This window comes from Python bivittatus, unplaced genomic scaffold, assembly GCF_059951505.1.
Source record: "Python bivittatus isolate LINGU-HERP-01145 unplaced genomic scaffold, Pbiv_v1 ctg000020_np1212, whole genome shotgun sequence".
NCBI lineage: Eukaryota > Metazoa > Chordata > Lepidosauria > Squamata > Pythonidae > Python > Python bivittatus.
In genome coordinates, this window is record NW_028277030.1 from 92,560,989 (window position 1) to 92,588,053 (window position 27,065).

At 37.8% G+C, this 27,065-nt stretch overlaps 1 protein-coding gene across 6 annotated transcripts in view; it reads left to right on the forward strand.

Annotated features, from left to right (window-relative positions):
• The window catches only part of SDCCAG8 (SHH signaling and ciliogenesis regulator SDCCAG8), a 122,337-nt gene extending 96,533 nt beyond the window's left edge, over positions 1 to 25,804 (forward strand). For 5 of the 6 annotated variants that reach the window (XM_088144089.1, XM_088144082.1, XM_088144096.1 and 2 more), the window contains 2 exons: positions 23,286 to 23,412; positions 24,207 to 25,804. In XM_088144089.1, coding sequence (XP_088000215.1) covers positions 23,286 to 23,412; positions 24,207 to 24,230 — 151 coding nt within the window. In that variant the 3' untranslated portion in view covers positions 24,231 to 25,804. Of the gene's footprint in view, positions 1 to 9,085; positions 9,220 to 23,285; positions 23,413 to 24,206 lie in introns of all 6 variants that reach the window. The other variant, XR_015796692.1, reaches the window with a different exon arrangement.
• Positions 25,805 to 27,065: the final 1,261 nt, after the last annotated feature.

The window sequence follows — 27,065 nt, forward strand, 5'->3', positions numbered from 1 at the left end:
TACTTCAAGCCCCAGCTGTTTCCCTGCTAAATTCATCCCATCTGTCTCCCCTTCCGTAAGGCTGTAGGCAGTATAGCATAAGTACAGAAGCAGTTCAGTGCTATTTTGGATAAACATAGCTGAAATTTGAATCCTTGCCATTTGCAATGCACACATTTTGTTTTACTGCTGTAAAGAGAGCTGTCAAAATAAAAACTACAAGGATAATTCACTGAAATGAATTCAAAGGAAGATTAAAGAAGAAATATATAGCTTGTATATGTGCAATGGATGACCTCTTAATAGCAGTGAATTTTAAATATGCATTGCATACAAAAAGTACCTCAATCAGTTATTAATTTTGGGTGTCTTATACCCAACATTTAAAAATGTACAGTATTTTATTATGTATGGTACATATTTTATTATGTATTTATTACTTTCCCTCAATCCTGTAAGTGATTGGGTAATCACATCAATCCAAATCAAGACAATATGATCCATATTTCCATTGATTCCATTTCATTCAGGAAATGAAAAATATTACAACTAGTATTTATACAGCCATTGTCATTGATTGCAATGGTTACAATATTTTATTTTCTCATGAATATAAGTAGATATATGATACCTCAAAGGAAGAAGATACAGTATACATTGACTATAATCTACATTTATTTATTTTTTTCAATTTAAAAAGTCTTTCAGTAATCATTATGATAAAGATTTACAATTCTGGAAGTAGAGTTTCATATGTACTTGTTTTTGAAATATAGAGATTCCTGTAGTATTTTCCAATTTTGTCCTGTGGCTCTAATATTATGGCTATTAACAGCTACAAATTCTGTCTACTAACGTCTCTAAACTTGCAGTGATCTATTAGGTTTGTTTAACATTTTAAAAGTATTTGGAAAAATATGTCCATAACAGAAGTTATGAAGTCTCTATCCTCTTTTTCCAAAGTACTTTATTCAGAGTGACTACCAACAGATGAATTGGTATGTACAACAAATTATAGGATATCAGTTCTGACATTGGTAGCTTTCCCTTATTTACTATGCGGTTTTATACAAATATACAAAGAAGTACGTTCTAACTTAATGGATTGTAGCCTAATACAGTTTTCTGTTCTGTGCACTTTTAATCAGCTGGAATGCTTGCTTAATAATGACAAATACTACACATCTAAATATATATTGAGCTTTACTTGGGCAACCCATAAGAATAAGAATAAGTTCTTACTCAACCATGAAACACACTAGATACTCTTGTATCAGTTGAGAATGAAATGTAGCTACTCTGTTGTTGGGAGTGCTAAACAAAACAAAATCCATACTACATTGTTGCAGATTGCAAACAATTGCAGAAATGTTGTTGATCTTAAAATACCAAAGTCTTGTTGCATTCTAAATTAACTGTTTTATCATGGTGTAAACTTTAGTGGTCTAGAATCAGTTTCATCAAAGTTATGAAAAGTTGACTGTTTGGTAGGATTGTATGTGTAAAGCATATTCAGGTTAATAGAATTTTTAAAAATAGGACCAATTGGCACTGAAATGCAAAAATTACTTTCTGCAACAATTCTGGGTACAATTTAAGATATGCAAAATGAATATTCACAGTAGCAGTTATTTGTGATACCTGGAAAAGCTGGGATGATTGCATTAATAAATTACATGTAGCTAAATAAGAAACCATTCCTTCGAGCCACCCATAAATAAATAAACAAACAAATTAATAGTGTATGTATATTTTAACTTGGGACAGAACATTTCTAACTTCAAATATATATTTGTAACACTAAAAATGTAGATCATTTATTAGTAAAAAATACATTTACTCTTTCATATACAGAATGCACTTCTGCAAGATATGGTGATAGCATATGGCTTATATGCCTTTAAAAGGCTCAAAGATAGCTATGAACAATATGTAAATCAGCCATTATTAGCTATGCTTTCTAAACTGAGCCAATATGTTCAGAAACAATATGGTCAATATGTACATAAGTAGGCATGTTGGTTCTCTGTCATGGTGGCTGCCTTTTGGAACAGCTTTTACCCTGAGGTCTGGACAACCCTGATCTTGCCATCCTCACAAGAACCCTGAAAACTTGTCTCTTTCCCTATGTCCTGGGCTAGGATGGTATGTTTTTCCATTGTGGAATATCTATATCCTGTATAAATGGCCAAGAGGGCTTTTTTCCCCCTCCCCTTCCCTGTTTTTTTTTTTGGTCTGTCTGTCTGTGTCTCTGTCTATCTTGCTTTTAATCCTTGTAAAGTGCTTAGAAGTGATGATGAGTGGGCAGCCCTAGAAATTGACATTATAAATAAATAAATAAATCTGTGATAAATCCTTTTCAAACATAATCAATTGATCTGCCAAAATAGGATCTATCTCAGCACTAATGGCTGTAATTCATGGAATCTGCTAGAATCTGTCCTGAAACATTTTGGGTAAGCCGTGTGCAAAAATGCATAAATCTTGGGTAAATTGTCTGATGCAAAAACAAATGTAGGTTTTCTTGCTGTTGTTTGTAAATTACATAATTAAGTAAAACTTTGAGGGAGATTAATGATACTGGCGTAGATCACATGCAGTCTGATCTATGCTTCACTAGATGTATAGTCAAATAATAGCTTGATCCATTATTGGGTTAAGTTTTGGTCTTACCCATTTTCTTCCTTATGTGAACTGTGAAATATACATGAATCATATCTTTTCTAAAAGCCAGAACTATAAACTACAACTTGAATTAGGTTATATTGATTTATAGACAAATCTTAGCTTACCACTAAATCAGGAATGAAAGAAGGTACATGATCATAGGCAGGAAAGGATAGATATAAACACAGCACTCAAACCATGTTAGGTGTTACAACAATGCAGTTGCAGAACTGGGTTTTTGCCTTTGTCTTGTTTGTGTTTTTCCATTAGTGCTGTATTGCTCATACTTAGTTTTACCATAGCTTACTTTTGCCCTCCTGTTCTTTTTCTTATCTTATTTTACTGTATTTTATCTTATTGTTTTTATTCTGATATGTTTGGTGGGTCTATGACTTGTAATAAAGTTCAAATTTGTTGGTTTTCTAGAGACATCCTGCCAATCATTACAAGAAATAGGATAGTGAACTAGGAGGACATTTTGATCTTATAATTATAATCAAAATATTTACAAGTTTTGTACTCTTAGAAAAAATGCTCTGATGTTTAGTTTTATTTAACCTTGCCAGTTTGGAGTCCATGGCTACACTGGATTGGACAATTAGGCCAGAATAATAATAACTGTGATTTTTTTTGCATAAGATTACATCTGATTATCAACCATCACTATAAAATAAAAGTGGTTTGTTTATATTCAGGGTAGACCTAATTTATCACTGAATTCCAGTGTGACAAATCAAAGGGAAGGAGAGATTTCTGATACCATTTTAGGGATTGTATTTTGGAATGAAACCAATTTTAAAAGATGGACTGATAGTGGGATTATGTTTTTTAACTTCAGGATCAATAGAGTGAGTCATTCTTTTCAGAGTGCCTCTGAGAAGATTGTTAGGGTATCTGTATTAATGTCATTTGGGTACTGTTCACTACAATGGAAGTACAGGTTATAAATCAACTAACTAATTAATATCCTTCCCAGGATAGAAAGAAGGAATGGTGGAAGTTAGACTGGGGAGTCCTTGGGGCTCTCTGAGCTTGGTTGTTTGCTTGCAGACATTTCATTACCTGACTAGGTAACATCACCACACTCATTAGCACTGATGATGTTACCTAGTCAGGTAATGAAATGTCTGCAAGCAAACAACCAAGCTCAGAGAGCCCCAAGGACTCCACAGTTCAACCCTGAGCTACACATATTCTCTTCTATGGGAAGTTAGACTGGCTTACAGTTGCCACAGCACAGCCAACAGAGTTTGTTTGTATGTTTATTTATGTATTTATTTAGAGAAAAGAAAGGTAAGACACTCTTTCTGTTCTTGTAAATGTCTATTAGTATGATATCTCTTTCCCCCATCTGAATTTGCCTGAAATGTCCCCTCAAAAATGAGGTGAAATTCAAAAAGAAGAGACACCTATTTCTATTTTTTTAAGTAGGTGGAGGCCATGACCAAAAGAACCTTTCCCTAGACTTGCTTGGTATGCCAGTTATGGCCTTTTCTGGAGCCGCAGTGACTTATTGTCTTACCCTTGGACTACTTAACTCACTTTACATGAAGCTGCCCTTAAAGATGACTTGGAAGCTTACAGCTGGTACAAAATACAGTTGCTTGCGTGCTGGTGGGCAAGAGCCATTGCAGCAGATAAAGTCTGTACTGTAGAAGCTGCATTGGTTGCCAGTTTATTCCAAGCCCAAATCATGCTGCTGATCATTACTTATAAAGCACTTTGTCTTGAGTTACATTTGCAACAGTTTGCTCTGCATAGAATCAGCCATCTAGTATTTTCTGGCCGAGAGGGCATATTGTGGATACCTCCTGAGATGTTAGGAAGCAGCAGAACTGTCCCAATCAACAGGTATGTCTCTCTGCTGTCAGAACAGCACACACTCTCCTTCCTACAATTCCTCAACTGGCCAAATGCTGATTGTAGGATTATTTTAAACAGAATGTAGGTAGGTCATGTTGAGGCTTTACATGCAAAGTTGCAAGAACAAGTATTGAACCTATAATCTCTTCCTTAGTTGTTGCAGGATTTAAATTGTAAAATTTGTTTTTAAAATTCTTCGTTTCAACATGAGTTGATGGTCGCATAAAAGTTAAAAGACTTTCACAGCCTAATAAACTAAAAATCTCTTTTAGACGAATGTGAATATGTGTGTGATGGTTTTAACAGATTTTGCTGCTGAAATAAAAAGGCATTAGGCAACTATATGACAGGATAACTTTTCTTCTTGTTATGCTTTAATTAAAATTGTCACTCTTGTTAAGTATTCATCTTTAAATGTTATTTTGATATTTATTTGACTTAAATTAGAAGTGAACTTTTAAAACAGAATTAGCAACATGTCATCTCTCTTCATCTGAAACAATGTTAATCAGCAAATATGAAAAATGGTATAAACATTTTCAGAATGTTTTTAATTGTATGTATTTGGGGTGAGAGTATTTCCCTTCTATAGTCCTATAGAAATAGATTAGTTACTTGCTATCTGTTTCTGATTTTAGAAGCTGTGTTTCCATGATATATAAATAACTTTAAATGTTTAAAACCTCAACAGGTACATTTTCTTTCTGCTCTGTTTGCATTAAAAGAAGGGAAAATTCTAGGTATGAGTTTCTGGGATCTTGCTGTAAAAGAAATTGTGAGCCATGAAAATTAGGGTATCAAAAATGATTAATGGTGATGCTCTTAAACATATGGCTAGTGAAAACTTGCAAGACATGAAAAATGAATAGACAGGTACTAAGTAAAAATGGATTTTATGTGTTCCTAGAAGGAGCGCCTTAAAACTAGATCTTCCCAGGTGTTTGACTAGTTTGTCAAAAGAAAGATCTGCACGAGAGCTAAAGGAGTATTCAGATTTTCTTAAAATGTATTTTGCCAGCTCATACATATCGCACGTTGAACTAATTAATTAGCACAAAATAGTGTTTTCAGTACATCTAAAAATGAAGGTATAAAGTAGGACACATGAAATACTTACCTCCTCTCTCTCTTTTCCCCCGCTTCAACCCCAGCCCTTGCATTCATGCATGCCGGGCTGTTTGAATAGATGCAGCAGTAACAAGGTATGTTGTTATTTCAGGGACAGGTGCCAATACTGAAGCAAAACTTCAGGATCAATAAAGTGAATCGTCCCTTTCAGAGTGCCTCTGAGAAGATTGTTAGCGTACCTGCATTAATGTTGGAGGTTTACCCTCTGCCGTAGTGCTGGGAGCCTGCTTGCGTGTCCTGTCTTCTGTCTTCCAGCTGGTCATAAATCTGGGGCGGCCTGCCTGCCTGCCTGCCTGCCTGCCTGCCTGCCTGCCTGCCTGCCTGCCTGCCTGCCTGCCTGCCTGCCTTCCTTCCTTCCTTCCTTCCTTCCTTCCTTCCTTCTCATCATCATGTTTGAGTACTCTTTCTTTTTGAATCTTTAATATGTAAATTTCATTAAAAATAAATGTACAAATATTTTTTCTCCTCCTCATTGAAACAGCTATTGGGAATTTTCTCTGCCTTGCCAGAAATACTCATTTTCAGACAGAGAACAAGCATGGACAATTTCACACTTAATGATGAACATTTCAAAAAGTTCTGAATGCTGAAAAAAGGAAGTGTTACACTGAAAATTGCAGCTGGCACTATTCTCTATCAATCAATATTCATTTGAAGAGTTAGCTGTTGATCTAAGGGAGCAAATGCCATTCTGTCAAAAAGGGGAGGGGGTCTTCCAGCATGACTTTTGAAGAAAGAATTATTTTCTGTAATACATGTATGCAATTATTTTGCTAAGCATTCCAAGTGGATTTTTGATACTTTGCTTCTGCACCTGCATATGGCAGTCATGCTAAACATGGAAATCTGTTAAACATAATATTTACAATGGCTGGAATTTGGGGAGAAAGAAACATATTTTTGTTTATACTTTATATTTTTCATTGTTTCCTGACTACTTTTTCTTTAGATGTATAGCTTGATTCTATAGAAGTGGTTTGAATAGGTGCACCATTACCAGTGTGCTCCACACTACTATGTACAGGAATGTGCACTTGTTTGTGACTCATGTAGATATACCGTGATAGAGCTGGCATATCACCCAGAAGCTTTTGATTTCTGTCAGCCTTACCTAAACATGTCCATATTGACCATCCTTCTCCCTTCTGTACGTGGATATACTTTTGCGTGGTTCAAATATTTAAATAAAAAGGAATATACAAATACTATTCTAGCTTTATCTAACAGTATGGGTTCTCAGTATTTGGGACTATTTCTGCCTGAATCACTTTTAATTACATATTTTATTTGGAAAGTTAAATGTCCTAATCTATTCTTAAATCACCGTGATGTTTTCCGTGATCAGGAAATATATTTGTATAGTCTACCTTGTTTATAATTTCAACTCTTCTCATTTTCTTTTGTATAAAAATTGGTCATCTAAAACTTCAGAATTCTAAACAACCAAAAAATACTGTGTGAAATTTATTTTTCCAAGCTTTTTTCTTACTGGCTTTATGTATATTTGTCCGCCCCATCAGGATTTTAACACTGTCAGTAGTCTTGCTTATCAAGCATCTCCAACACTCCACTTCCCCTGAAAAAACTATTGCAATGTATTCATGCAGATTTACTTGCATACAGATCTTCACTCTGCCAGTTAACAAAGCAAGACTTCTTTTATTCTGGCTTCCCACTTGATTCCTGATTGATTTATGCTTGACAGATGAAATGCTGCCCTATTCAGTGAATTAGCTGTTTGTGAATAACATTTCTGATGCTTTGGTGTTTGAAATGGCAAGAAGAATGAAAAAGATTTTCATTCCTTTATTTATTGCTCTGTTTCTAATTGTTCCTTGGAGAATGAAGCTGTTGTAACAACCTGGTGAGTGTGTCCATAGAGCTGTATATCTGTATCTAGATATATGCATCTCTTATAACTAACAATATTAAAATTACTTTTTTTCCCCCTTTTTTGGAGGAGGGGGAGTCTTGAAAGGAAAAAAGTAACGTACAAGCAGATGTGCTGCTAGATCTACAGGCTTCTGCCAACCATATGGCATCTTAAAGAAAGATGGTTGGAGCGTCTGGATTAGCAAAGAGTTGGGATGGAAAGCCATGTGTCGTGTTGGTACAGGCAGTTGTTTTAGCTCTCTGTAAAAGGCTTCAGGAGATTGTGTAATGGAACAAATGGTACTGCAAGCCTAGTAACAGCCTTACCGCTGCTGGAGAGGCAATTGGCCCCCAGGCACCTACTGCTCCATCTTTTTCTTCCCCCTCCCATTCCCCCATTTATTTATTAATATATTGAAAAATGGCATGATTTGACTCTACTTTTTTTTTTCTGGTACAAAGAGCTGCTGAGCCTTTCCGGTTGTTTAGACTTCTTTTATTCGCAAGAGAGGACTCTCAATTTGATAGGTTTTTTAAAATTATTATCATCAGTGTCTTGCTTATTTAATGGGAGGGATACAAAATCAGGACCATTTTATCTGAATTTCTGGTGTCTTTATAGGAAACATCTTTATTTCCTTTGACTGGGAAATGATAGAATTTTATGTGAAAGATGTTTAAGCCTAAATATTCCTATTACTATCAATATTTAACAATTAATGGAGAACTAATCTATTATTTTGGAATTAGAAAGCCATCAATCTCTAATGAAAAATAGGTAACCAAATGTGGTACCTTATTTTTAAGTAGATTTAGAGCCGTTGTGAATGAAATACTTGTAATTATCTCTGTGCTCACTAAGAGAATGGAGGTTGAGTTTATGAAAACACTCAATTTCTCTGTTCAGCTGTTTGAAAGGATGATTAAAACATAGGAGCTAAAGGTCCAGGGCCTGTAAATTGCTCAAATGTAATATAGCAATTAGAGTTTTAATTGTAATACTAAGATTGCTGTTTTTAAAAGAAGGTTCTAAAAGATTTTGTGGAACCTGCTGATAAGAAGGCCATGAAACAAAAGCCTCTGTGAAACAGTTGCAACACTATAATTACTAGTGCTAAATATCCCTTTATCCTGAGATTTTAATGGATGGTCTTTTCAGACATTACTTTTCAGTACAAAATGCGTGTATCACTTAGGAATGGTGTGCAGCTGCCTGCATGATTGAACAGCTGTTTTTCCATTAGGTTCAGCCTGTTTGCTTGTATTGTCTGGGCAAGATACGCAGTTATGCAAATGCGTTGTTCAGAAAGTATGCAATATTTTGCGATCAGTAACATCTGAGAGAGCTTAAAGAATACAATTGTGTATGTACTTTCCTGAAAAATGGGTACATAATGAAGCTTATGCCCAAGTAAATAATAGTAGGATTGGGCTATTAAAGTTTTATTTTTTAATGGATAAAGCCTCTCTTAGATTCTAAATATATTTTTACAGGCTATAATACGTGCAATAGAATTTAAAGAACAACTTTTATATATCAACTATCCCTTCATATTAATTACTTCATTTTTTTCAGGTCTCTTTCACCAGACTTCTTTATTTTCAAAATGTAAGCTGCATTATTGCGACAATCTGTCTCAATGATCCCTAATTAGAGCATCTAAAGTAATCTGGAATTGTACCTGTCATTCATGCAAGCTGTGAGCCAAGGTATGGGATTATTTGATTCTCTCATGAATAAAAGTGAAAGTAGCATGTAGTGCCTTTTACCAGCTAAGGCTGTTTGCCACCTTTCCCAGAGAAAAGATATCTTGGTCCTGCTTATCCATGCTCAGGTAACTTCAAGAACACTCCACTGAATATAGTACTGGAGCAGCTTTTGATGAATATAGTACTGGAGCAGCTAATCTAAAATACAATTGTTAGTTTACTGGCTGAGATTGTTGGGTCTCTTGCATATTGGACGAGCTCATTTGTAACATTTGCCTGTGTAATTCATGGTCTGAATTATATATACCTGACTGTTCCCTTTTTTGCTTTTTGTACCTGCCGGGTCTAAGAGTGTGAAGGGATGTTCCTCTGGGTACACCGTGTTGAAAAAGACTAGCCTTGAAGAAACGAGTCTTCAAATCATGATGTTCCTCTAGTTTAAAGAAGGCAGTTCCAGAAGATGATGCTAAGCAGTACAGCTTAACTGTGTGGGGTCGTGTTATTGAGACTGTTTTGAAATCACATATCTTACCAAAAAGTTAACAAAAATTTTGGAATGAAATGCAAACATTATGCAAACAGTACTCCCAATCTACACACACACACACACACACACACACACCACTTTTGCACACATGCATCTGACTTTTTACAGAAACAAGAATTTCTCCATGTTAGTGCTACTAAGCCCAGCAGAGGAAGAATAGAACTGTTAGGTTATGGTGAATGCTACGTATGAAAGAAATAACAGGAAAAAGCAGAACCATGTAGCAGGGAACAGCCAGGATGTTCCATGATTCTCTTGGAGAACATCTTACTGAGCACTTCTTCAAAGCTGGCAGTTTTAGTTCTTTTAAACTATGACTCGCTATTGATTGGAATGTTAAACTGTGTTATGCTGCATTATTATTACAAGTAATAGCATTTGTGGTCTCTTCTTGGTTTCCCCCAGTAAATGCTAATTGGCTGCATGAATGGTAGAATAGACATTTTGGGATTTTTATTAAGAAATGCTGTATTGTTTAGATTTATTATAAATATTATGATTGTTTTTATAATTTTTACTTTCTCATTTACTAGTTACCTCAAGGATTCTCACGTTTTCAGAGAATCTGAGTCTATGTATGTGCATGAGAGACAAAATGTTGCAGACTGAAGTAAAGAATAAGAACTAGTGTTTTATATTATTTTCATTAATAATATTCCAATTAATACAAAGGACTTAGTGTTCATTTAAGAAAAGAAACAGAAAGCAGACTTCTGCTTCAACCTTCTGCAGTTTGGATAATGGCTAAATTCCTTTAGCTTACTGTGAAGAACACAATAATTTGTCAGAAATAGAAGGAAGATTCACGCAGCACTTTTGCATTCATTTCTAAAAATCTGTTTCTCCTCACAAGTACTGTATATCACTTACAGGAATCTGATTTTTTCCATCTCAGCTCTTCTAAAATTAATTGTTCAAAAATTAGGCTTATTATGATGCGTATGTATCAGAGGTCACTTTGCCCAAATAATGAAGTAATGGGGTGTTTTACCCATCACAGCGGTCTTTCTGATCTTCATTTCTGATCTTTATTTGGCATCTTGAAGCTCCAGGAGTGATTCAAAGGAATTCTATCACTTTGAAAAAGGGAAACATTCCATTACAAATGCAGAGTTGCTAATGTTTCTTTTTTTAACAAACTTAATGAAAACTGATACATTGATCTACATTGTTTTCTAAATTCCTTAAAATGCCTGATGAGTTTAAGGGCCTCCCATACGCTCTGCACATGCCATCAAAACCCAAGAAAGTCATTCTCTTTTCAGCCTGCGCAGCCTGCTTAAACCCCACATGCGCTGTCTGCTGGATATCACTTCTTAAGAAGCTCATGCCGGGAGGTTCTTTTTAAAGGCATTGTGGTCTGAACAAGAAAGTTCAGAGTGGGCAGCCAAGTCTTGATGGCTCAGGATTATTTCATAGCTTCTTATTAAAATTAAATTTAAAAAACAGCGTTAAGGAGGGAGGTGAGGTTATCATGAAGTTGTTAAGAAAAAGTTGGTTTGAAGTTAGGAACTGAGAACTTTTAGAACCCAAGTTGTGGGAGTAATAAATAATGAGGAAAGTGAGCAATGAAGCACTTATTTAATTTTTTTCTAGTATGAATATGCAGGTAATTAAAATAAAACTAGCATGTTAATAAAATCATTGTTTCCTTTCTTCTCTGACATTTCCAAAGAGGAAATACAAAATAATACTGAACACCTCTGAAAGTTCAGTTTACATTTTTCTGTTTCCTTGAGGAACCCATACGAAGCCAACAATTAAATAGTAACTATAAAATAACAAAGTATAGAAGTAGAAATGGAAGGGTGGACCAGTATGTTCTGCTTGCTATTAAAAATACATTGGATTGTTATGTTAGATGCTGAGAGCATCTAACATTTTTCCTGGGGCATTTCCCTCTGATTGATTATGCCAGTTCTGGGATGGAATAGGAAAAAAGAAACAAACATTAAATACAATTATAACACTTCAGTAATGGCTCCTTTTTATTATTTCCAGATTACTTTTCACATCTTTCTTCCCTCAGCCCTCCATATCTTTTCTCCTACAAAGTCTGTTCTGTTTATTCTCCAAGACACTGAAATGGGAATTGAATCAGTTAATATCTCTTTGGCATCGTTGTCTAGAGCAAGATTTTGCCTCTCTTAACTGAGCATCTGTTGAGGTTGCTTCCTGTTTACTTGTTCTATTGAATTCAGTGGGAATAATTGAGAACTGAGCTAGCTCTTGTTTGTCCATTCCCAATTCTTCATGGCATAGCCTGGCTGCTGGCTTTATTTCTTGAGGTAAGGAAAACCTAGGAACTTGAGTGATGAGAGTTAAATTTTAGTTTGGTGCAAAACCTCTGTGCAAAGAGTTGAGATTAGCACAGGAAAAGAGCAGTACAATAGTTGTACCTGTGATGAGACTCAAGAAACCCAATAAGTGAATACATATACTTTTCAGTTTAGAACTGGGTATTGCTTGTTTTGTTGTAGCAAACATCATTTGATATTCTATGGCTTCTAATAAGTGCAAATTATTCTGAAAGCAATCAAGAGAGTAGAAAAATTTATACCAGCTAACTTTCCATTTTCGTATCTATGATACTTAGAAAAGTTGGCAAACTAAATATTCATAATACTGAGCTTCAGCCACAAACTAATGAAATCTGAAATACTTGTACAGTACAGAATATGCTTCCTTAGAAGTAGCTCCCACCATGTTCAGTGGCTTATCCCAGAATGGATGCAGCCTTTATTCCATTTTAGAAATAGGATTATATTGATTTATTTCCATTTAAATATCGCATTGGGTTGCTTAGTGTGCAAAGATAGTTGTTTCAGACATCTGCATGCCTTACTTGATCTCTGACAACTGAACATATGAACTGGATATAATTGTGTGTGAGGGAATATAATCTACCTCTATCAAGTGAAGAAATGTGCATGAACTCCTAGTTCTCTCAAACACGGATAACAGCAAGATCTGTAAATTCATGTGTGGACTAATCTGACAGCCTCTTCTACCTTACATAAGCAAGATAAATCTAAGATTCCACTGAACTTATATTAATTTTACACTTTATAAGCAAAGGTAGCATTGTTGGTCACAGGACAAAGTCCCCAAATAATGGGTAGTGTTCTGAGTTTTTCAAAACTTAAATCAGGCTAGATAGTAAAATAAAAGGGATTGGAAGGTGTTGGTTAGTGTTGAAGCCATAGAATCTGCATCAAGTCCCAATCTTAAAAAGCAAAGCATATAAATATTGCAAACATTCAGGTCAGGAGCTAATTTTTACTTGGGACTGTTAGAATTAAAAAAAAAACACACACCAAAACAATAACAGCAACCAATCCACCAAAAACAGTGGCCTGATGCCTCACTTCTAAAAATGTGGATCTAGGAAAGTTAGGGTTGCTGTAAGAAATAAATGATGTAAATACTTAAATACAAATATTTAAAGCCCTTTGTAAGTTACAGCTGGACTATTCTTTAGTGCATAGCTTGAATATTCAAGATACAAATTACTTGGGGCCCAGGGATAAAAACCATCATTTTAAAAGAATCCTCAAGGATTTGCACTAGTGGCATCACAATCATATAAAAATTAACACGGTGCTCTTGAAAACATCTCCCCTTATTGAACTTCAGTAGGCCCTCTAAAAGAATCTGTTTCACTATCCCCAGTTTTGCGCTTATAGGTGGATAAAAATAGTGTCAAAAGTGGGATTTTTTTTTAAAGCACAAAATCTTCACTTTTTAGGGATGTCATGGTTTTCAGATAATACGAAAACCAAAACTACCTGGCGACCATAGTTGAACATGACGCTACTGCTCAATAACAGCTCTGCGTTCTTATTTTCAAAACATCTTCAACTCTCTGGAAAAAACAAACATATACTATTACATTTCTCAGCCATTTATTGCTTAAACTTTATGAGGTCTGTAGCCTGTAACGTAATGCTTCTTTATTGCACCCACCCTGAAAGGCAGAATAATGGTGTGTAGGTTCGTTTTCTTGAGCGAGTGGTTTTTGTTTTTCAAAATTCCTTTGCCTGCAGTCTTTTATCGGAGTGTCTTGATTCAGCTCTCTGGCCTCTTTCAGTTACCGTGGTAACCAGCAGATGGGGTTCTCCGACAAGGGTCAGTAAGGAGGCTCCCACCATATACAGTAAGAGCAGCTAAATAACAAACTCTCGGCGCTGACAGTTCAGGTCTGGCCAGCCAGGAGTAGTTATCAGATTACTTATATTAAAACCTAATTAAGATGTGTGCCAGTAAGTGCAGCATAGCGATTGGATTGGATTGGATTTGGTGGTTTAGCTGCTGCCAGTTGTTGTAATTCAATCTCTCTGCTGTGCACATTCAACTCTGCAGAGTATAGTAGAAATCCATTACATCATGATCCAAATGGTAGGATGGTGGAAAGATCTTAATGTAATAGATTGGTATCTGCTGGGGGTGGGTTGCTTTATCATATACTGTGACCTCTGGGGATTAATTTTGTGGTATGTCATGTATTGATTTGTGTTACAGTGCAGGTATTTATGGAACTCCACAAAAAATAGAAATGATTGTGTAATAAAAAGAATTCATAATACTAACATTTTGTAGATCCTGGCTTACATCCTAGGTACCATCCTGCCCCAGGTGTGCAGGTAAAACTAGAGGGCTACCTTTGGTTTCATGCACTCTTCCAGCTATCTTTTTAAGATTGGGAATAGCAGAAGCACTTAGGTGAGTTGGATTTTTGCTATACAGCTGCTACTCCCAAAGGTTCATTTCTTACTTCCCTGGAACTGAATTATGGTTTTCAGGCTGCACTTATAAAAACTTTACATTTGAAATTTACTTCTCCTGGGCAACATTCCATCACTCTTCTTCTCCCTTGAATCTGCTTGGGTGTTGGGAAGATGTTCTCAAGGCCACTGGAGCAGATGTAATAGACAGAGAGGTAGAAGAAGTTAGGTTGCTAGCAAATTCCATTCTATTAGCAGATAGAACACATGAAGTCCAACCACTGTTTTCTCTGTATGACTTAACGAGTAGATTTAGATATGTGTGTATTTTTACATTTTATGACATAATTATAGTAAATGCATTATATATTAATTTACAGAGTGCAAACTAAAATTAATAAATGATACATAACTGGCACCTGTTCTGCTGGCTTGTATGCACCCTCATCGTTGTATAATCTGGAAATACATTTGGAAATTGATATTTAATAAACAGTGAAGTCCTTAGTAGATAATGTCACTTTTGTGAAACTTGCAGTCCCAGGAAACTTATCATTATGCTAAAAGTTGCAGGACTAAATAAGTAATGTTAAAGTATATATTCTTCCTACTCAAAATAGGCCCTTAGTAATTTGGCAGTAATACAGATTGCCTTCTTCTGGGATGTTTCCCAGTGTAACCTACAGCCCTGAGCTTTTAGTGTCTTCCATCCAAGTGCTGAGATAGGGCTAGAGAATGGTGAACATTTCCATTGGTCCCTTGTCATGGTCACATCACTTTCTGGTTACTATGGAATTTACTAGCACCACAGACATCTACAAGGAGGAACTTTTCAGTTGGTCTGCCCCAGGTACCTAATAGATCCTATTGGTTTTGAAAGAGCACTTGGAGAGTTTCCCTAATGTGGCTGCCTGACCTCTAATATGGAATCAAATGCAATGCTTGACACTGTTGTTCCTGTACAAGATTTGCTTGGCTTTCAATCCAGGGGAGGTCCTTGGCATACCAAGGGGCTCCAGAAGATGAAATAGCTTAAGAGATACCAAGAGTGATGCTGGCATAAAACAAAAAGTGAATGTGACCAAACACAGGTATGAGTTCAGGTTCAAGGGTATGCTCTGAATAGTAAAGCATACTTGTGAAAGGATGGAGATGATAAATGTTGTCTGCCATCTTGATGTATGACCACCCAGACATACAAACTCTACTTGTGGCTGAATAACTGAGAGTGGGAAATAGCTGAGAGAAGAACAGATAAGGAGTTTTACAAAGAAAGTCTCTTGGGGGTGGGGGGTGGGGATTGAAAGCTGACAAGTAGGAGTTGAGTTTAAATTGGAGAAAAGGAGAGACAGAAAATAAAAATATAGCCAGCAAGCAAAGATGGAACTAGACGGTCTCGGTCTGCTGAAGGAGTGAAAGTTCCAGGTGGATTCATGACCACTGCCATGGGAATTACTATGCAAACAGGATGGCACAGCATGGGATCTGGCTGCCTATGTGCAGATATTTAGTGGGAGAAGAGAATTCAGTTCTGTCTACCATGCACAGATACCCAAAGGGAGAAGAGAAAATAAAAACAACCAGAAAACCAGACCCAAGTATTGCTAAGCACAAAGTTTTCCACTTAAGTTTTAACTGATGCCCTTGATTAACTCTTCGGGTAATTTAGTAGCAAATGCATTTTAGGATAGGCACACTTGTTTTAGCAGAAGCAATGCTATTACCAGCATAATCTCTGAATTATAGAACTGGTAGGTCATAAAGTAATTTACTACACTGTAACTTATTTTGAAGACAGATGCGGGGAAGAACAGTAAGTCTGTTTGTATGCATTACAAATTCCATTTATTTGATTAAACTGAAGTCTTTCCGTCCTCATTGTGCTAAAAAAAATAGAAAGATTCACAGGAAAGAACAAGCATGCTGCATTTTATCTGATCAGCTCTGAGAACTCAAAACAATGCTTGTTTCTACACTCTTTCTACACTTGTGGATAGACAGATGTAGATACATCCAGCAGTATTATTTAGAATGACTCAGTTCCTATTAGAGAAAACCGAGCCAGAAGATTATCTGCTGGGTCATCGCAATGAATTTGTGCAGCATCAGTAGGATAAAATTGCTCACATTTTTGCCAGCTAAACAAATCCAGATGAGATGGCACCATCTTGTGTGGTTAGCTGCAGTAGGTTTGAACCTCTAGATCTGGCTAGTAAAAGCTGCCAGGGAGGTAATGCGAGGCTGGGTGCAAGCAGTGGTAAATACATCCTTAAGTGAGTGCTTTGAAAGAGGCATTGGTGTGGCCCTCCTCAAGAAGTCATTGTTCAACTCAGCTGTTCTACAAAACTATTAACCAATTTTGAACCTTCCCTTTTTAAGATGACTGGGTCCTTTATAGTCAGGATTTAGTCCTGGGGTTGGGATTGAATTTGGTTACTCTTAATGGCTTCTGGTGGGACTGGATAAGGGAAGTGCAACTTTTCTGGCCCTGTGTATTGTCGAAGGCTTTCACGGCCGGCATACGATGGCTGGTGTGGGTCTTCCGGGCTGTGTGGCCGTGTTCTGGAAGTTTTGTTTCCTAACGTTTCGCCAGCACCTGTGACCGGCATCTTCAGAGTGCAGGAGCACAGACAGGAGCAGTTCTCTCTGTGCCCAGGGTGGACAACACCAGGGTACTGGACAACACCAACAGCCACTATACCAGGCTATACCGGGAAGCCATTGAGATTCACAAACACCAGCACAGTTTCAATAAAAAGAGGAGAGTTTAAAAATCAACAAAACCTGGCTACCAATCCTGAAAAATACAGCCTGCAAAAGGTCAACAAACTCAGCTCAACCACCAGGACATGTGAACAGTTCACACAATGAACTTGCTAATCACCCCCAGCAGCCCCTCGTTAACAATTCAATAGAAGAAAAAACCCTGCCTAATCCCCAGGAAGATACACACAGATGCTGACACCAAAACAAGCAGCCACTCAGTAACCCAACCCCCCCCACACACACACCCAATCTCCCCCTTCCCCCCCCCCAGATCTCTATAAATACCCACAAAAGGGTCACATCACCCTGGGCACAGAGAGAACTGCTCCTGTCTGTGCTCCTGCACTCTGAAGATGCCGGTCACAGGTGCTGGAGAAACGTTAGGAAACAAAACTTCCAGAACACGGCCACACAGCCCAGAAGACCCACACCAGCCATTTTCTGGCCCTGCTTGATCTCCTGGTGGCTTTTGATATTATCAATCATGTTATCCTTCTGAGCCATCCATGAGGGTTGGGAGCCATTCTTCTCCTTCATGCACAGTCAGTTCCAATCAGTGATAGCGGGAGGGGAGCGGTCAAGTCCTGTGGAACTCTGTGATGGGGTGCCACGGTTCTCAGTCGTCTTCCCCTGCTGTTTAATATCTACAAGAAACTGTTGAGAGAGGATATTTGCAAGCATGGGTGAGGTATCATCAGTATAATATGTTACTGACTTTTTATGCTTTAATTTTATGTTGCTCTACGTAAGCTGTTTGGACTCTTCAGAAATGGTTTGGCAGATAAGCTGAGTGAATGAATGAATGGCTGATTAAATAGATATTGACCCTACTTAGTTTTTTCAGAGATCAGCCAAAGTTGGCTAGGTGCTGCCATCTGGTGTGATGAAAGAAGGAATAGAATAGAATAGAATAGAATAGAATAGAATAGAATAGAATAGAATAGAATAGAATAGAATAGAATAGAATAGAATAGAATAGAATAGAATAGAATAGAATCTATTTCTTTTCTTCCAATCACCAAATATTATCTTAGGAAAATCTCTGCAGTGATTTTACCAAGCCTGTTTCAAGAGGATACAATTGATTTCTGCAGTTTATAGTCTGTATCTGCAACAACTTAAGAAGCAACTTCTCCAAAATCTACTGTCTCTTCCCTGTGACTCTGCACAGTGTGATACTCTATGGTAGATGAATGATTACTAGGAACAAGATATTATTTAGTTTTTGTTTGTTCAGATTTCAGTCTCACAGTTACTACAGTGTTTTACATCAAAATAAGAGCCCAATACAATCAGTATGAAATCTCGTATCAACAAACATGAAGTTGCACCTATGAGTAGCATTAAGAGTAGAATATTCTAGATAAAAGGCAAAACTTTGAAAGCCTAAGAAAATAAACAGGTATTTGCCTAGCAGTCAAAATATTGGCTAGGTATCAGGAGAGTCCAAGGAGGGAATTGAAGACATCAGAATTTAAAAATAAGTATCTGCCCTTTTTTTGTTGCAGATAATAAATACATTCTGCATGATGGAACTGACTCGCAAAGAAGATATACCAAGCCCATTCTGTAAAGAAATTCATAACTTATGGATGTAATCTTTCGCACATAGCAACGACATAATTTTAAACCATACAGTTAACTTTAGGGCTGTCATATTATATAGTTCTAGCATATGTTCATCATTCTATATTGTATAAGATTAGGTTTAGTTTTTAATATTCTGCCATTTATTTTCTGAACATTCTATTGGCCATAAAATAAAAACCTTATAATTTCTGTCTGCATTTTCATAGCTAAAATATAGGGTTTAGCATCTCCTCTTTACCAACTGTATCTAAAGGAGTGGATATTGTGGGTCTCTGAGCTTCTGCAGAGTGCTAATATCTTAGATCAGGATGGGTAGAACAGTTTAGGGGGTTTCATGTGCATAAATTGCCATCAGCTCCTAGTGATACCAATAACCCTCTCTTGGCTAAGCTCTAGTCTTACAACCAGAACTCCTAGAGCTGTCAGAACTCCTTGGAAGGTCATTTATCCCATTTCTGAACCTCATCATCATCTTCACAATGAGGACTGAAGAAGAAGGAATTCTTGGGGTACTTGGGTCATGTGTTGAAACCCTCACTGATTATATACATAGATAAATTACAAATTGACCACTTGGATTGCAGAATATTTGGACAAACTTCTACAGACCATTTTTGTTCTCAACAATCCTCCTATTTTTAACTTGTCTTAATGTACATGCACTTTTATGAAATATGTTGTTCATGTACACACACACACACACCCCTCTTTCTCCATCTGAAATAATTACTAGGGATATTTGATGAAGCAGATGTGATGACACATTGCCTTCCCTTCACATTCAGCATCTTTGAATGGCAACCAAGGTCATTATTCATATAACTGGGTTAGAGTTTCTGGCAGCATTTGTAATACTACACACTTTTGCAAGTTAATTCCACAATTGCACCATTGAAAGTGTATCAGACAATCCAACAGTGGACAGCAAAATCAATATCATTGCTGCACTTACATTCCACTGTGGAACTGGGGTACCTCCTGCATATTTTGCCTTGTGGCATTTCACATGGCCATGGAAGGCATGTCTTAGTGGACAAATTCAATCATGCAAGTGTGTCATTCCATAGGGGGAATTATGTAGCTTGGTGATGTGCTCCATTTGTCAACACTGAAGCAACCCCAACCATGATCTTTTTGTCCAGGAGCAATAATCAGTATTTGATTGTGCAATAGGGGCAGGGTGGGACTTAGCCCCTGGGAGATGCATGTCTATTCTGTTGGGCAGACCAATTCTCTACATCTTCCCATTCTTAACCAAATTCAGAGTGATAGATGAACTCTGCTAATGAGACCTGATGGTTTTACATCCAAGATTTGCCCCTCTCCAATGGGATTATGCTCACCTCTTAAAACATTCAGACTTACTGATCCTCCGCAAGGATATCTGTACCATCTAGAACTCAGATTTATAGCTTGGAGGATTGGGTTGCAACTGGCCTCTCTGCAGTAATAGACAGTATTCTCTTGACATAGAGGAAACCATCTATTGAGAAGTCCTGTCCAATTCTTCTCAAACCCATGGAGGCAGAGCACTTCCATGATTCACCAGTTTCCCTAGTTGCCGTACACACTGTATACTGTTTCTGCTAATGCTGAAGTGTTTGGTTGTGTCCTTGCAGTTATTTTGGCAATACATCCTCGGGCTGCAGGTATTTCACATTTTTTTGGACATGATGGTCAAATGTTTCATGAAAGTATCCTTCATTTAATCCTGCCTGTTTTTCTGTGGGTACCAACCTGGAATTTGTCATTGGATTAATTACATTGATGTCACAGCTGTTTGAACATAAGGCCACTTGTTTATATTATTTGTTGTCTGCTGCTGCTTTCTTAACTGCTGAAACAACAGCCAGGCAAGCTAGTGAACTGTGTTGTTTTCTGCGCAGGCTGTCTGTACCTCTCCAGGCAGACAGACAGTCCCAGTGTTTCATTCCTCTCCCTTCCATCTGAGTCAGGACATGAACCTACCAGCCTTTTCGCTTTCTTCTTACCCCCTTTGTGTGAACAGTGGAATCCCAGATCAGAACTTGTTACTTCTCTATTATTCTAATTTTTTTGAGTAGTCATCAGGGAGGTTGTATAAACTGCCCTCCTCCCATTTTGGGGCTAAGAGGGAATCAGTCTGTTCTAATGGCCACTGGGCCAAACTTCAGAGCTGAAGAAATGAGCAGGAGCGATGTCTAGAGGCATGTATAATGAGTGGATAGCAAGGGAGTCCACAGGGTATGGTAAAAAAGTCAAGATGGCAGCTGTGATCGTACAAGATTAAAAAATAGGGCAGATTTTGATCACACCTTTGTGGCCACCATCTTGACTTTTTCACTGTACTCTGCAGACATCCCTGGGGGTCAGGTTTCTGTCCAAATCTCCAAGCTCAGGAATGTCCAAATGTTTCTTAATTTCACAGGTGTCAACTGGAAGGCAAGTAATTTTTATTGGCTACCACAGTTCTTATTGTTGCCTTCACAAGTGGGGATGGAGGGCAGAAAGCACGTCTCGGGCAGAAGACAGTCAAAGGACAGCTGTACTGCTGCAGTTGGTCAAAGAAAGCGAGGCTGCTGTGACTGCCATCTGCCTCTCCAGCTCCGCACTTTGGCTCTGGAAGCAGCTACTTGTACTGTCAGCTTCAGAGTATAAGCAGAAGCACAGAGAAATAGCAGATCCAGAGCAGCAGCACTTTTATGCTGCTTGCTGGACTGACTGCTCTGCTCATCTGACCTGGGACCAAACGGGTCCCCGATAGAAGGTGAGAACTGACAGACAGGCCCCAGAATGCCCCCAGTACTCAGAAGGCCCTTGTAGGGGCCAGGAGGTAGTGGGAGGAAGCAAGTCGCCTGTCACTAAGTGGCCGAGAGGGCTTCTGCTTCCAAAAGTGGCATGTTTGAACTGGCTACTTGTGGCAGTAAATGGCTGTTATGGCCAAAAAGCAAACAAGCTGCCCAGAGTCGTTCTGGAGTCAGGCAGCACCAAAATCAAAATAAACAAACCATCAATCAGACAAAAAAACCAGGTCAAACATTTGCTACAGAAGATGAATGGAAAGGATAAATCAGTCAAAACACATTCGTGATTCAAGATTGAGTGAAGTAGTTGAATAGATTAGGATCCATTTACAAAAGTGATTGTGGAATACAGATGAGAAGAGGGTTCCAAAGGATGCAGGTATGTTTGAACAGCAATGTAAAAGAGTTTATAGACATGCAAAACTTGTTAAATGAGAGAAATTCAGACTAAATAAATTAAAAAACAAACACCAAAGCCCCACAACTATAAAAACTAGAATAAGAATTAGAACAGACATTGGAAAAAAATTCCAGTGCATTGTTGATGTGGCTGGCCTCTGCACTCCTGGTTCGAAAAAAGAGTTTTCCTTACCTCCCTAGGGATTAGAATTATAGAGCACATAACCCATGAAATTTAACCCATAGCTCAGGCAAGAATCCAATTGAAAACATCACTGACAGATGGATGTCCAAACAGTTTGCTGGGAAACCATGTAAATGAATGAACTCTGCCCTTCAAAAATATGAAATCAAAGAGTTTTCTTCTTAATACACAAACATGAAAATGCCCTTGGATCAGCCCAGTAAGATATATTCCAAGACTTTTTTTCATGCAGTTTGCATTTATTAATGATAACATCTCATCAAATATATGTGTATATCAGAGACTAAAGGAGTAAGTTGAATGGCTCCAGGTTTTGGTTTTGTATCTCCCTTAACTGTCTCATATATCTGTTCTGTAGGTATTGATTTAAACTGTGAAACAATAGGAATTTCATTTCTGACAAGCTATGTAGAGAGTTCAGGTTGTCCTATGACTGATATTGGGACTTGTTTGCAAAAAACACTGTTTTAATAACATTGCTTTGCAACAATGCATTTGTATCTAGTTTCACTTTTCTTGATTGGTGGTTTGAAATGGGGTCTACCACAGCCATTCTATAAGCAGGAGACAGGTGTTGACTGAATGGTTCATATTTATGTTTATCTTGGACTTAGATAGATAGATAGATAGATAGATAGATAGATAGATAGATAGATAGATAGATAGACACACACACACACACACACACACACACACCTGTTGAGTTTGGAAGTGAGAACCTCTTAATTAAACACACCAGAATCTCCATAGATCTAAGTCCGGACCTATATATGTACAATTTACAATGCTAATTGTAAAACTGTAATATTTCCTAGCTCTGAGTAGGAATGTGATACATAGTGCATTGTGTGGTACTGGATAACATTTCTTCAATTCAGCAAGATAGTAAGTGTAGTCTGGCAGTGTTTCCATAACGGAGGGAGGGGGGGAAAGACATCTAAAGAATAGCTCCTGCGCATTTATTCACCCGTTACGTGGTTACTACCTATAGAATCTATAATCTGCAATTCTGTTCTTGCAACAAAGCAATCTTTTGTATATATTTGATCCAGATTACACCAGCTTGACAAGCATTGCCAGACTTCTGCCCAGCAGCTTGTGGAGTTACTCAACAAACAGAATGAGCTGTACAAGGAGCGGCAGATGCTTACAGAAGAGGTGGATTTTCTGCGGACTCAGGTACCACTGAAAACCAGGAGGGAGATTCACGACTTTAGTTCATGCAGACCAATTTTCCCTCCTTTTTTCTTTTCAGTTTATTGATATTCCATGGTAGATGGGCGTTCTCATTTCTCATTGAACCAGGATTTTTAAAGCCCCCCCTCCACACTTTTTCTTTTCTTTTTTGTCCTTGTGGTACTACTGCAGAGCTGCTGATTTCCTCTCTCTTGTTTCTTGGTCCCATTTTGAGTATTTCTGTTAGCATTCAGCATCTGTTTCGTTTGCAGCAATTGATTAGGCAGAGTCATCAATATATCATTCTGCTTTTATTGGCTGTGCTAAAGTGGTAAAACACAGGTTGAGGAATATACATTACCATTCACAGCAGTAGTTTATAAAGATGAAGAGAACCTTTTCCCAAAAGTGCTTTAAACTTCCTGATTTGATGCAACTACCCATTCCTTGACAAAAATTCAGCAAATTATATTCTGGCATAAATCTATCACCTCTTTTGAAGGAAAAAAAGACAACTGTAGATGTGTCCTGATACAAGACCTCTGTTATTTGCTGTTAAACACGAGCTATGTTAAGAAATCATGGAAGCCTTGTTTTTCACAACGTATTACTGTGAAATATATTTCTGACCTGTCAATAATGCAACCAATACAAGCAAAACACTTTGAAACCTGTTTACAGGATATTAGTTCATTGTCAACCATTTTTTAAAAAAGAACTTAAGCACAGAGAAAAGCAGAATAAGGATGCGGACCCCTACAAGTGGTGAAGGTCTGTCTTTTGTTTTTATCTTTCAGTTATCCTGTGCCCCACAGCCATAGTTGAAAACACTTTGGAAAGACCTCAGTGAAGTAAAATGCCAATTCCTTCTTTCAGCTCAAAGACCTGATGTGCTTAAGTAATTAAACATTTCCCAATGTGTCTTCCCATGTTGGAGATGTCATCCCATCCGATTTGGATTGTCAAACGTTTAGGTCTAATATCTTTAGATACTCAATAACTTGTTCATCTTCTCTCCAGAAGACAGTTCTGGTTGAATTTCTGAGGAATTGCTTATATTTTTAGATGACTGGCGGTTGTGCAGTTTTCTAGAAGCTATACTGGACCAAAACCGGTTTTAAATGCAGTATTATTTCCCCCTGCGTTCTTCATTTTTAACCACATTTTTTAAACCAGATATTTCCCTCTAATGGGAGAGGCTGTGCACACAACACCTCTGAATTAAGATGTAGTATTACTCCCCCATGAGTACAGAACGATTCCCCCAGTAAGGCTGAAATCTGCTGTTGTTATAGCCTTTGCAAGAAGATGGAAAACTTCCCTTCCTACAGCTCTGGAGCTCAGTATTGTTTTACATTCTACAATATTTATCAGTGGTATTGGTATTGCTATTTTCTATTAGATGGTACCTTGAGGCTTGGAATGGTAGGTTATGTATGATGGGAATGTTATTAGTCTGAAGGCACTAATAACACATAACACATTTCCCCAGATGACAAGTTAATTTAGAATCTCTTGTGTCTATTTTATCAGAATGCTACGAGATTCAAAATTACCATAATTATTTTATTAATCATATGGTTGGATAGCACTTTTAAATCCATTATTTAATCTGTATGACAGATGTTCTTTCTGAATCTAAATGCAAAAATGTAATATAAGTATTTAACAATAAAAAACAACCCCAACATTATTTCCAATTCTCAGTTTCATTGTGGTTCAGAGATAGAAAACTTTTAAAGCACATGAGGTTGTGCTCTTTTCTCTAAGATGCTGATTGGACTGTAGAGTTGTTTGCACTACTTAGTGCTTGAGGACTTCAATAAGCCATTTTAGATATTAGTTTGAAACAATGGCAGCAGGTCAGATAAATATGTCATTCTGAATGGTTTTATAAGTAGTTTGATGATCATTGATTTTTTTTTATCCTCATATAGTAGGATATAATAATATAATATATAATCCCCAGACAAAACTGTCTTCTATTTGAAGTTGCTTTTCCTACATATATCATATTCTCCTTAGAGCTTGATATGATGGTAGCAGACCTTTATGTTTAATAAATGTCAGTCTAGCCAAACATCATATAACATTAATGTTGGGCTGAATTCAAAGAACAAAAAGGGTATGGCGGTGGAAGTGGCTGATTCTTCAATCCCTGCCTATGGCTCTAACTATGACTTACCTTTATAAATATGGTCTTAAAGTATGAACTTGTCCTAGCATTACAAAGCAAGTATATTTGCTGTAAGTATTCTTCAGCAGCTAGTAGGGTCTGAAAGAGCTGTGCTTCTCTGGGGCTCTACTGCTGCATTTATCTATCTAGCTACAGTGGGGCAAAAAAGTATTTAGTCAGCCACCAATTGTGCAGGTTCTCCCACTTAAAAAGATGAGAGAGGCCTGTAATTTTCATCATAGGTATACCTCAACTATGAGAGACAAAATGGGGGGGAAAATCCAGAAAATCACATTGTCTGATTTTTAAAGAATGTATTTGCAAATCATGGTGGAAAATAAGTATTTGGTCACCTACAAACAAGCAAGATGTCTGGCTCTCACAGACCTGTAACTACTTCTTCAAGAGGCTCCTCTGTCCTCCACTCGTTACCTGTAGTAATGGCACCTGTTTGACCTTGTTATCAGTATAAAAGACCCCTGTCCACAACCTCAAACAGTCACACTCCAAACTCCACTATGGCCAAGACCAAAGAGCTGTTGAAGGACACCAGAAACAAAATGGTAGACCTGCACCAGGCTGGGAAGACTGAATCTGCAATAGGCAAGCAGCTTGGTGTGAAGACATCAACTGTGGGAGCAATAATTAGAAAATGGAAGACATACAAGACCACTGATAATCTCCCTCGATCTGGGGCTCCATGCAAGATCTCACCCCATGGGGTCAAAATGATCACAAGAACGGTGAGCAAAAATCCCAGAACCACAGGGGGGGACCTAGTGAATGACCTGCAGAGAGCTGGGACCAAAGTAACAAAGGCTACCATCAGTAACACACTACGCCGCCAGGGACTCAAATCCTGCAGTGCCAGACGTGTCCCCCTGCTTAAGCCAGTACATGTCCGGGCCCGTCTGAAGTTTGCTAGAGAGCATTTGGATGATCCAGAAGAGGATTGGGAGAATGTCATATGGTCAGATGAAACCAAAGTAGAACGTTTTGGTCTAAACTCGTTGTGTTTGGAGGAGAGAGAATGCTGAGTTGCATCCAAAGAACACCATACCTACTGTGAAGCATGGGGGTGGAAACATCATGCTTTGGGGCTGTTTTTCTGCAAAGGGACCAGGACGACTGATCCGTGTAAAGGAAAGAATGAATGGGGCCATGTATCGTGAGATTTTGAGTGAACACCTCCTTCCATCAGCAAGGGCATTGAAGATGAAACGTGGCTGGGTCTTTCAGCATGACAATGATCCCAAACACACTGCCCGGGCAATGAAGAAGTGGCTTCGTAAGAAGCATTTCAAGGTCCTGGAGTGGCCTAGCCAGTCTCCAGATCTCAACCCCATGGAAAACCTTTGGAGGGAGTTGAAAGTCCGTGTTGCCCAGCGACAGCCCCAAAACATCACTGCTCTAGAGGAGATCTGCATGGAGGAATGGGCCAAAATACCAGCAAGTGTGTGAAAACCTTGTGAAGACTTAC